This window comes from Chrysemys picta, chromosome 4 (assembly GCF_011386835.1).
Source record: "Chrysemys picta bellii isolate R12L10 chromosome 4, ASM1138683v2, whole genome shotgun sequence".
Taxonomy (NCBI): domain Eukaryota; kingdom Metazoa; phylum Chordata; order Testudines; family Emydidae; genus Chrysemys; species Chrysemys picta.
In genome coordinates this window covers 17,849,539-17,862,182 of record NC_088794.1, presented here as the reverse complement: position 1 = coordinate 17,862,182, position 12,644 = coordinate 17,849,539, and the positions used below count along the sequence as shown (strand labels likewise).

Genomic DNA, 12,644 nt, shown 5'->3' with positions numbered 1-12,644 from the left:
AGAGGTATTAGAGACTGGTGCCTCTCCAACCACCTTTTTTTGGAAATGTAGTGTCAGGAAATCTTTACTTGAGTTAAGAAGAAGCTAGATAAAGACTAAAACTTACCTAATAGGTTCTATCCAAACCGATGCCCAAGGAATTTGAGAACATGGCATTGGACCCACTGATACTTTAGTGCTTTTCCTTAACACAGTGTTTCAAATAAATAAGTGGTATTTGGGGGGACAGGCAGAAGTGTTCAGACATGTCGTTATATCTCTGCAGGGCCCATGTGTATGTGCTTTCAAATCTGTTCATATTCTCCTGGTAAATAAATCTGATTCCACAGAAGTATCTTCACTTCGTTTCCCAATTCTCAATGATACTGATGTTCTTTGTAAAGTGCTTTGAGATCTATTGAAGAGCTATGTAGTGTTGGTTGCTTATGTATTGTATAAGTTCTTATACTGCTCTCATCACCATAATATCTGAGTCTTCCAGTATTGCATTAAATAATGTGACTATGCACCAGGCAGGTGTGGTTTTTTTTCCCCCTCTCATCCTCTCTTCAGGAGAGAAGCATGTGATAGGGTTTTAGGTTTTGGGTTTTTTTTAAATGTCTTTCAAGTCACATTCTTGTAGAGAAGAATTATTTCTCAATAAGATTTCCTGGTTATGTATGTCCTTAAACTTTTATTTTTACTCTTAGGTAGCTGTGATGACCCACCTTACATTCGTAATACTTTTCAAGATCATTCTAATGGCAACGTGTTTCCGGCTGGGACTGTAGTGAAGTATAACTGTGTGAGAGGTTATGAGTTAATCCCTGGAATATCCTCTGCGAGTGTTACCTGTCAAAAAGATTTTACATGGTCTGAACATCAAGAATTTTGTCGGAGTAAGCATATTAATCTTTGGTTTAGCTTTTTGTTTAATGGAGGTACAAAATTAAGACAAATTTAGGAAGCTGTACTCGATAGTCGATATGTGATTCTAAGCGTGTGTGTGTTGTGGGAATTCTTACTTTAACAGTAGGAAGCAGGGTCATAGTTAATAGTTTACACATTCATGAACAGATCTGTTGCTCCCACCCACAATCTCTATATTACCTAAGGCAGATTATAATCAAGGTGGATTCTACACAAAATTTATTGTAACACAGCAATCAGTGCTTAGAACCCTGCTGAAAACCAAAATATCCTGCCAACTTCAACTCAAATAGTTACCCAGAAGAAAACTGGAGGGGTCGTACTCAAGCCACAAGGCACACCCACTAACACTCATGGCAGGAAGAAATGATTTGCTGTGTCTGTCAATGATATAAAACTTCCACTGAAAACCAGCCTCTTCAAAAATGTGAAGGAAATGCTGACTTTCTATAGCTAGCAAAATGTTCATTGTAAATGAATCTGCAGAATTGTTTTTGCTCTGATTTAACACTGGTGGTGGTGGTGTTTCACAGAAATTAGATGTCCATTTCCAAACATTCGCAATGGAAGAGCAATACCTGGAAAAGCAACCTATGAGTATGAGGACAAGATTCGCGTTGAATGTAATCCCAGTGTCGCCCTCAAAGACAAGAATGGGTCGATTAAGTGCGAAAGTGATCGTGCATGGCATCCTCCATTACCAATTTGCGAACCAGGTATGTATAAATGATAAAGAACTGTGACGTGGTGACCTGCTATCCCTGACCTACTCCCAAACAATGTAATTGCTGCATAGTTATATATTTATATTATGGTAGCACACGGAGGCCCCAGTGGGGAAAGCGGGGCTCTCGCTTCGGTTCCACCCCCACCTCCTCCCTTCTAGCTTCCCCTCTTCTGCCTCTATCACCCTGAACCTCTGTCTCCCCCTTCAGTCTTCTCCTGAAAGGTGCTGAGGATCCCATGTCCTTCTTAGAACACTGACTCTGGTTTCCTGGCCAAATTCCAGCTCTGCCATTGCACTCTGCCTCCCTCTGTTTCTCCTGCAGTTTCAAAAGGATGTGGTGTTTTTCTTCACTTAGGCCCTCATTGCACAAAGTCCTCGAGCACATGCTTAACTCTAAGCACAGGCATAGTGTTGATTTCAGTGGAGCCACTTCCATGCTTAACATTAAGCACGTGTTCAAGTGCTTTCCTGAATTGGGACCTCGAAGAAGTAGTTGCATTTCTCTGGTGGATGAAATAGCTCTGGGCGTAACAGGTTGAACAGTGTGATAGAAATGCAGGGTCATTACAATGACTGACAGGCAGGCCAAATGCTACTGGCACCGAGACATTTCACAAACGTGCTTTCTGCTCCCTTTCTGTACCGTTCTTCCATCATGAGGCGAGGTCACACCAAAGGAGTCAATGTATGTTGTTAACAGCACAGACGGAACAAAGTTGGTGAATGGCACTGCATGAGCTTACTAAACTGAAACCAACACCCCACTTTGGTTCATTCCAGGGTACGTGACCAGAGGGGTGTAAGCAGATCTCTGGTAAAAGAGGAGAAAAGGAACTGGTGAAGGTTGGGGTCTGCAGGGGGCAGGCTGAGTTTCCTCTGAAGAAATCTGCAGGCAGAGTAGATGTATGAGTGACCATGACAGATCCCATTGTTTTGAGTAAACTCGGGGGTGGTCCCGTTAGACTGGAGAATAGCTAATGTGGTTCCTATTTTCAAGAAAGGGAAAAAAAGTGATCCGGGTAACTACAGGCCTGTTAGTCTAACATCTGTAGTGTGCAAGGTGTTAGAGAAAATTCTGAAAGAGAAACTAGTTGAGGACCTGGAGGGTAGTGGCAATTGCGATAAATTACAACATGGTTTTACGAAGGGCAGATCGTGCCAAACGAATCTGATCTCCTTCTTTGAGAAAGTAACGGATTTATTAGATAAGGGAAATGCGGTGGACCTAATATACCTGGATTTCAGTAAAGCGTTTGATACTGTACCCCATGAGGAATTATTGGTTAAACTGAAAAACATGGGGATCGATATGAAAATCCAGAAGTGGATAAGGAATTGGTTACTGGGGAGAATGCAGCGGGTTGTATTAAAGGGTGAACTGTCGGGTTGGAGGGAGGTTACTAGTGGAGTGCCTCAAGGTTCGGTTTTGGGACCCATTTTATTTAATCTATTTATAACTGACCTCGGAACCGATTGCAGGAGTGGGCTGATAAAATTTGCAGATGATACGAAGGTGGGAGGCGTTGTAAATTCGGAGGAGGACAGGGATATCCTGCAGGGAGACTTGAATGAGCTTGTGAATTGGAGTATCAGAAATAAGATGAAATTTAATAGTGAAAAGTGTAAGGTGATGCATTTGGGGATGACTAATAACAATTTTAGTTACAAGATGGGGACGCATTGGTTAGAAGTAACGGAAGAGGAGAAGGACCTAGGGGTTCTTGTAGACCGCAGGATGACTATGAGTCGACAATGTGACGTGGCGGTGAAAAAAGCCAATGCTGTCTTGGGATGCATTAGGCGAGGTATATCTAGTAGGGATAAGGAGGTCCTGCTTCCGTTGTACAAGGCACTGGTGAGACCTCATTTGGAGTACTGTGTGCAGTTCTGGTCTCCCATGTTTAAAAAAGATGAACTCAAACTAGAACGGGTGCAGAGAAGGGCCACTAGGATGATCAGAGGAATGGAAAAGCTGTCGTACGAAAGGAGACTAGAGGAGCTTGGGTTGTTTAGTCTGACAAAGCGAAGGCTGAGAGGGGATATGATTGCTATCTTTAAATATATTAGAGGGATTAATACAAGGGAGGGAGAAGAATTATTCCAGCTTAGTACTAACGTGGATACCAGAACGAATGGATACAAACTGGCCGTGGGGAAGTTCAGACTTGAAATTAGACGAAGGTTTCTGACCGTCAGAGGGGTGACATATTGGAACGGCCTACCGAGGGAAACGGTGGGGGCGACGGACCTGTCTGGTTTTAAGATAAAGTTAGATAAGTTTATGGAGGGAATGGTTTAATGGTAAAACATAGTAGTCAAGGAAAGCCAAGCAATGGTGGGTAAATAGTACAATGGCTAACGGGGTCGGGCTGGAGACTCTTGCCTATATGCTCGGGGTCTTACTGATCGCCACATTTGGGGTCGGGAAGGAATTTTCCTCCAGGGCAGATTGGCTGAGCCTCTGGAGGTTTTTCGCCTTCCTCCGCAGCATGGGGCAGGGATCTCTAGCAGGAGGGTCTCTGCCGATTGCAGTCACTAAAAACAGGATTGGGGACTTCAACAGCAGAGTCCAGGGAAGGGGTAGGGTCGGTTTTATGGCCTGCAGCATGCAGGGGGTCAGACCAGATGATCATAATGGTCCCTTCTGACCTTAAAGTCTATGAGTCTATGAGTTGTTAAGTACACACAGCACTCTGTAAACACACAGAAAACAAGATCCCTGTGCTTGTAGCTGGACTGGATTTGTGACCCCCTGACTCCATCCGTTTCAAAAAGTGGTTGGAGGGTATCACTATTTTCCTTCCACCCAAAGAAGGCATCACCCCACACTGCTATTAGCCAGCTCCAATTTCACACACACACGTTTTTTCTTGGTGTCCATCCATTACCCTTCTTTGAATGTTTTCAGCTCTTTAAATCAATCTGACTGAATCTCACATTATAGGTTCATCTCTATTTTAAGGGGCTGTTACAGTTTGCAAACCAGTTTGTATAAATGATGAACTGATATAGTGACCTCCCAGCCCTGATTTTTGAAAGGAACATCTAACACTCAAAGTGTAATTGCAGTGTACTTGTATATTTATATTATGGTAGCACACAGAGGACTCAGTCAGGATCCAAGGTCCCATTGTGCTGGGTGTGAAACCTTGGGGGAAGTATTTCTTCCGCTCTACTCCATGCTGATTAGGTCTAAACTGGAGTATTGTGTCCAGTTCTGGGTGCCGCATTTCAGGAAAGACTAATTGGAGAAAGTCCAGATAAGAGCAACAAAAAAGATTAAAGGTCTAGAAAACATGACTTATGCGGGAAGATTAATATAATTGGGTTTGTTTAGTCTGGAGAAGAAGACTGAGGGTGGACATAATAGTTTTCAAATACATAAAAGATTGTTGCAAGGAGGAGGGAGAAAAAATGTTCTCGTTAACCTCTGAGGATAGGACAAGAAGCAATGGGCTTAAATTGCAGCAAGGGCGGTTTAGGTTGGACATGACATTAGGAAAAAATTCCTAACTGTCGGTGGTTAAGCACCAGAATAAATTGACTAGAGAGGGTGTGAAATCTCTATTGGAGATTTTTTAAGAGAAGTTTAGACAAACACCTGCCAGGGATTGTCAAGAGAATACTTAGTCCTGCCATGAGTGCAGGGGACTGCACCTCTCAAGGTCCCTTCCAGTCCTACAATTCTATGAATCTGTGTGGGGTACATTCTCCCCGACCTAAATGACTGATGTCCTGGCAGTGTGATATCTATGACGGACAATTTTATCTTCTCTGTGTCTATTGGCATGCTCAAGTAGTAGCAAAAGGTGCATATAAGCAAGTATTGCCTGTGGGCCTTTACTCCCTAATGGCAGTAGCAAAATTAAGAACATGGCCCATAGATTGGGCAGATTGGCTTCTAGTTTTACTTCTTCAGCTAGGCACCTCTATAGAACTTCTGACAGATGTTGTTGATAGAATTAGGCAAATTCACGCCAGCTGCAGTGCAGAGCTCATCTGGTGAATGTCCTGGTGTTTGTGCTTCTTCACTTTGATCTTCATGGAATGAAGTATTCTCCTGCTACAGGATTTAGTTTGGTTGTAGAATGGAATCATATGAAGATTCACCACCTCCTTCAATTTGTATGCTTGCATTGGCTATTTTTTTAATCAAATTTTCCAGATTACTGGAGTGTCTTCCACAATTCTACCTCCATAGCTTTGGAAACAGAAATGAATCCACAAGGACAAAGCATGTCCCAGCGCAGGGTTGGATGGAACCTTTTGCCAACTCTGCCTGTACCTTGTAGATATGTAATTCACTTTCAATTGCTGTAGTACCATATAGACTAATGATTCGCACCTATCTGCAATTTTCTCATTTACTGTGGGACTAAGATTGTGTAATACGTCTCTATCTCCCACTTCTACAGTAGACATGATTACTTTGGCATACCATCGCCACTTGTTTGCCAACTGATGTTTCTCTGTTTTCTTAGTAGCTAAATTATATGCATAGCAACGTCTGCATCTCAGGTCCTTCCCATGCTGCTGATAGGTTACCGCAGCTTGCCTTTGCTGTTGGATTTCAAAGTACAAATCAGTTGATAGCAAAGGATGCCTGCCAAACATAGAAAGTATGGGGTCTCTCCCATTGCATCATTCTTAGCACAATTACATACCAATCCTTTAACTAGCAACTATACCTGAGGAAGATCCTTTTGTCCTTTCCTGCAGGTTAGTGTTTACCCCATCTAGACAGGGCCGGCGCAACCACTAGGCGACCTAGGCGGTTGCCTATGGCACCAGGATTTGAGGGGCGGCATTTCGGGTCCCTCGGCAGCATTTTGACGGCAATGCTGTCTTCGGCCGCCCCATTCTTCGGCGGCATTTCGGCAGCAGGATCTTCGGCCACCGGCAGCATTTCAGCGGCAGCTTCTCCTCTTCCGTCCTTGGCGCCACCTGGGGCAGCAAAAAAGCTGGCGCCGGTCCTGCATTTAGAGTATCTGCTTGTCAGCAACTTATTTATTAAACTGTATTGGGAGAATTTTCACAGTCTCCCATAACGTCTCCCAGTACTTTATATCTATTCTTCATTAGCCAGCATTTAAAGAATGCTGTTTATTGGAGTTAGTGCCTGGACTATATGTCCGTACAAATAAATGCCTTTTGCAGTTCAGATTTCTTGAAGATAAATATGCTCTAAACCTTTAAGGACTAGCCCTGAGTTAAAAAGTCTTCTGCAGAAAGATTGCCCTGGATTAAGGGAGCTATGATGGGAGACAGCATCCACAATACCCTGTTCCCCCAGGGGTCCAGAGACCAGACAACATTTCCCCAAGTGTAGATGATGCTGGGTGAGGGAGAGGGTAGCTGGGATGCCCAGAGGATACAATGATTCTGTGCCTCCCTTAGCAGCCAGCTTCACTGTGACCATTATAAAGATCCTGTCACAGATTAAAGTTGTCATCCCACAACACAACCATTGACTGGGAACAGTGGTACAAATGCTTCTGGCACCTGCGTCAGTGTTGGGGCAGTTCTCAAAATGCTGAGCACAGGAAAAGAGAATTTTAAGCATCCATGAATTTTCAAAAAGCCAGTGGAGGGATTAGAGAGACTGGGGGGTAAGGTAATATCTGTTATTGGAGTTATTAGTTCCTCGAGCATTTTCAGAGCTGTAGGCCTATTTTAACAGGCAGCACTGGGGCTGCTTTAGACGTCACTCTGGCTACCGTTGGAAATCTGTGACAATCCCAGAACAGTGTTGGAAGACTAAAACTAACCACTATGAAAAATTACATAGCCTGCTAGAACCAGCTCTGTCCCCTTCTTTGACCCTAAACAGTCCTCCTCCTCACCAGTTCGAGAGGGATGGACATATGGGGAAAGGATAGCTCATTATACTGGGAGGGTGCTGTGGTGGGACAGTTCAGTAGCTAGTGGGGATGGGTGAGGAACGTGGGGGACTCCAGAAGAGTTTCTTAACTTGAAGGAGGCTTGGCATGCTTCTTCAGGGGGTTCTGGCGGAACTCAGTGGCTATGGAAGGGGTTCAGATCTGGAATTTGGTGGTGCAGGGCCAGTTTAATGACTCAGGGAGCCATGCAGGAGGACTCTACTGTTGAAGTTGATGGGAGCTGCAGGCCTTCAGTATATCTCAAGCTCTGGGGTGCAATTATTCAGTGTCGTCAGCATGTGAAGAACAATCCATGGGGCCCCTACAGGTCAAAGAGCCATTTTAAGAGTGTTCTGCATGTTGCTGTTTTTATCTTTGCTCTCCCAATGCCATAGAGGTATCATGCTAACTCACAGCCAGAAACTAACAGAAAGTGCTGTCAGATTGTCAGAGGTATTAGACACTGGTACCTCTCCAAGCACCTTTTTTTGGAAATGTAGTGTCAGGAAACCCCACGGTATTTATGCTGCCTCCTTTCTTTTAGGAGATTTCCCGTTCTGTATAAATGCTGTATTTTCCCCTTTTATTACAGCTTGTGAGACACCTGCACGCATTTCTAATGGACGGGACGACCGTGGCTGGAAAAATGTTTTTCTTGTTGGCTCAAGTGTGACCTACTCCTGTAACCGTGGTTGGTCACTTGTTGGAGTATCCTCCATTCGATGTATAGCTGGTGATGGGGGAGCTCCGCGCTGGAATGCACCTGTCCCTGAGTGCAAAGGTGATTCATTTCTTCATCACACTAGAATGACTGAGATTAGGAAAGGGTGGAGGGCCCATTGCAATGACCTGGGGGCTATTTAACATCTTAGCCCCTAAGTATTGAAAATAAGTAGAGTCGAGGGTCAACTCACTGCAGATTCTTCCTTTGCAGCAGACCAAACACTGCCAGCTGGGATGCCCACTGCCAGTGTCCTCTCTGTCCTGGCACTTGTACGCATGATCTGCCCTGACCTATGCCCTAACTTTTGCCTGATCCTCCCATTCAAATCTTCCTGAATTCCTCCCTCAGACCCACCCCTCACCTGACCCATCTCTTGGTTTGTGGCTCCCAATCCAGCTGTCCTGATGGTGGCGCTTTTAATGTAGAATCCACTCAGTGTGTGTGGATGCCCAGAGGATACAAAGATTCCCAGCTCGGCCCCTATGTAACATCCTCAACAATTTTCCCCCTTCTTCACAGGTACGGATGGGCAGCGGCGGTGGGATAGCGATTACACTGCGAGGGAGACATGGGATGGTTCAGCAGTGGGACTGAGGCACTTGTTGGGGGACTCGGGGGAGGGGGGGGGGTTGGTAGGTGGCGAGAAGGTTGAGATGTTTGCCTCACTGATTCTGGAAGGGCTAAGCACTGTAGGAGGGTTGTGTGGCTAGTTTACTGACGTGGGGCTTGATCCTTCAGCAGCTCCCCTTAAAGAGAGTTTACCTACACTTTAAACAGCAAGTGCTGGATTCTTCTGTAACTTCTCTGGCTTCCCTGAAGCCACTCCTCTCACTTACTCCACTGAGAACCAGGGCAATCAGGCCTTACATTTGTCTATCTAAGGTGTTCGTACTGTGCCAGTCAGTGTGGTATCTTTGGCATCCTGCAGGATGAAAGTCACTATAGAAGCATAAGACGCTGTTAAGGACCAAGTTCTGCTCTTGGTTCCACTAGTATAAATCCGAGGTAACTCCACTGACTGCCATGTACTTCTCCCTCACTGCAGAGGAGGCTAATTCTGTAATAAACCAAAGAGGCTATTTAAAAAAGGGCACAAATGTGCCTGGGAGTGAACTGCACGTTCACAGTTCTCTCAGGACTGCCAATAAGACTTCCTTAAATGAACCAACAAAGCGCCTGTGCTCTGCTCCTCCATGTGTGGACTTTCAGCTGTCGCTGCCTCTATGAAATGCCCATGATACACAGTACTGGATGGGATTTCACTCGCACGCTTTTCATGTTGAACTCATGATGTTTGTTTCTCCAGAGAGAGAGAGAGATGCACTGTGGGTTTGGTGTTGACTCAGTGCAATTATTCAGTGTTGTGAGCATGTGAACAACGATCCCTGGGGCCTCTACAGGTCACAGAGCCATTTTAAGAGTGTTTTGCATGTTGCTGTTTTGCTCTCCCAATGCCATGGGTATGATGCTAACTCACAGCCAAAAACAGAAAGTGCTGTGAGATTGTCAGCGGTATTAGACGCTGGTGCCTCTCCAAGCACCTTTTTTTGGAAATGTAGTGTCAGGAAACCCCCCGGTATTTATGCTGCCTCCCTTCTTTTAGGAGATTTCCCGTTTTGTGTCAATGCTGTATTTTCCCCTTTTATTCTAGCTTGTGAGCCACCTGCCCCTGTCTCTAATGGACGGTACGACCGTGACTGGGAACGTGTTTTCCGTGTTGGCTCAAGTGTGACCTACGAATGTGACCGTGGTTGGTCACTTGTTGGCGTATCCTCCATTCGATGTATAGCTGGTGATGGGGGAACTCCGCGCTGGAATGCACCTGCCCCTGAGTGCAAAGGTGATTCATTTCTTCATCGCACTAGAATGACTGAGATTAGGAAAGGGTGGAGGGCCCATTGCAATGACCTTGGGGCTGTTTAACATCTTAGCCCTTAAGTATTGACAATATGTAGAGCCATGGGGCCAACTCACTGCAGATTCCTCCTTTGCAGCAGACCAAACACTGCCAGCTGGGATGCCCACTGCCAGTGTCCTCTCTGCCCTCGCACTTGGACACATGATCTGTCCTGACCTATGCCCTAACTTATGCTTGATCCTCCCATTCCAAGCTTCCTGAATTCCTCCCTTGGACCCACCCCTCACCTGACCTGTATCTTGGTTTGTGGTTCCCGATCCAGCTGTCCTGATGGTGGCACTTTTAATGTAGAATCCCCTCCGTGTGTATGGTGTCAGTATGTTTGTGGGGACAATCTGAGTCCAAGTTGGAAAGACCCCAGTGGCTTGATTTAGCAGCAGGAAGCTGGAGTGGAGGCAGCTAGCCGCATGTTAATGCACTGGCCACTCCATTGCCCCATCTGCAGTATTCCCATAATCCCCGGGGAGATCTGCCAGCAGTGCCAATGTCACCGTGACTTGAGTGCAGGAAGAAATTATTTGCCACATCTGCCTGTGGAAATAGAATTTTCTTGGAATGCACGGTTGAGAAAATCTGCTGCTGTTATGTTATGGCCATGTGTTCTCCAAGAGTTGGGATTGCATAGAAAATAGCGATTACACTGCGAGGGAGACATTGTGGGATGGTTCAGCAGTGGGACTGAGGCACTTGTTGGGGGACTCGGGGAGGGAGGGTAAGTTGCAGGAAGGTTGGGATGTTTGACTCGGTGATTCTGGAAGGACTAAGCGCCGTAGGAAGGTGGTTTGGTTAATTTACTGACGTGGGGCTTGATCCATCAGCAGCTCCCCTTAAAGAGAATTTATCTACACTTTAAACAGCAAGTACTGGATTCTTCTGTAACTTCTCTGGCTTCCCTGAAGCCACTCCTCGTTCTCAGTGGAGTAAGTGAGAGGGCAATCAAGCCTTACATTTGTCTGTCTAAGATGTTTGTACTGTGCCAGTCACTGTTGCATCTTTGGCATCCTGCAGGATGAAAGTCACTATAGAAGCATAAGACGCTGTTAAGGACCAAGTTCTGCTCTTGGTTCCACCAGTATAAATACAGAGTAACACCACTGACTTCCATGTACTTCTCCTTCACTGTACAGGAGGCTAATTCTGCAATAGACCAAAAAGGCTATGTTATAAAAGGCCACAAATGTGCCTGGGAGTGAACTGCACGTTCACAGTTGTCCCAAGACTGCCAATAAGACTTCCTTAAATGAACCAACAGAGCACCTGTGCTCTGCTGCTCGACGTGTGGACTTTCAGCTGCCGATGCCTCTGTGAAATCCCCATGATACACAGTACAGGATGGGATTTCACTCACACCCTTTTCATGTTGAACTCATGTTTGTTTCTCTGGAGAGAGAGAGACAGAGATGCACTGTGGGTTTGGTGTTGACTCAGTGCAATTATTCAGTGTCATGAGCATGTGAACAACTATCCCTGGGGCTTCTACAGGTCAAAGAGCAATTTTAAGAGTGTTTTGCATGTTGCTGTTTTACTCTCCCAATGCCATGGGTATGGTGCTAATTCACAGCCAGAAACTAACAGAAAGTGCTGTCAGATTGTCAGAGGTATTAGAGACTGGTGCCTTTCCAAGCACCTTTTTTTGGAAATGTAGTGTCAGGAAATCTTTACTTGAGTTAAGAATAGACTAGATAAAGACAAAAACTTGCCTACTAGGTTCTATCCAAACGGATGCCCCAAGGAATTTGAGAACATGGCATCAGACCCACTGATACTTTTCTGCTTTTCCTTAACACAATGTTTCAAATAAATAAGTGGTATTTGGGGGGGACAGGCAGAAGTGTTCAGACATGTCGTCATATCTCTGCAGGGCCATGTGTATGTGCTTTCAAATCTGTTCATATTCTCCTGGTAAATAAATCTGATTCCACAGAAGTATCTTCACTTTGTTTCCCAATTCCCAATGATACTGATGTTCTTTGTAAAGTGCTTTGAGATCTACTGAAGAAGAGCTATGTAGTGTTGTTTTTTTATGTATGGTATAAGTTCTTATACTGCTCTCATCACCATAATATCAGAGTCTTCCAGTATTGCATTAAATAATGTGACTATGCACCAGGCAGGTGTGCTTTTTCCCCTTCTCATCCTCTCTTCAGGAGAGAAGCATGTGATAGGGTTTTAGGTTTTGGGTTTTTTTAAATGTCTTTCATGTCACATTCTTGTAGAGAAGAATTATTTCTCAATAAGATTTCCTGGTTATGTATGTCCTTAAACTTCTATTTTTTACTCTTAGGTAGCTGTGGTGACCCACCTTACATTCGTAATACTTTTCAAGATCCTTCTAACAGCAACTTGTTTCCGTCTGGGACTGTAGTGAAATATAACTGTGTGGGAGGTTATGAGTTAATCCCTGGAATATCCTCTGCGAGTGTTACCTGTCAAAAAGATTTTACATGGTCTGAACATCAAGAATTTTGTCGGAGTAAGCATATTAAT

The 12,644-nt window shown here is 44.8% G+C and overlaps 2 protein-coding genes across 9 annotated transcripts in view; both read left to right on the top strand.

The window, feature by feature from the left end:
* Nucleotides 1-12,644, top strand: part of LOC103306413 (complement decay-accelerating factor-like) — a 96,955-nt gene that overhangs the window by 49,116 nt on the left and 35,195 nt on the right. The gene's annotated exons all lie outside the window — the stretch shown is intronic.
* The window catches only part of LOC103306410 (complement receptor type 1-like), a 138,276-nt gene that overhangs the window by 111,234 nt on the left and 14,398 nt on the right, over nt 1-12,644 (top strand). For all 5 annotated transcript variants that reach the window (XM_065594547.1, XM_065594546.1, XM_065594545.1 and 2 more), the window contains 5 exons: nt 690-878; nt 1,443-1,625; nt 8,108-8,296; nt 9,891-10,079; nt 12,442-12,630. In XM_065594547.1, coding sequence (XP_065450619.1) covers nt 690-878; nt 1,443-1,625; nt 8,108-8,296; nt 9,891-10,079; nt 12,442-12,630 — 939 coding nt within the window. The remainder of the gene's footprint in view (nt 1-689; nt 879-1,442; nt 1,626-8,107; nt 8,297-9,890; nt 10,080-12,441; nt 12,631-12,644) is intronic.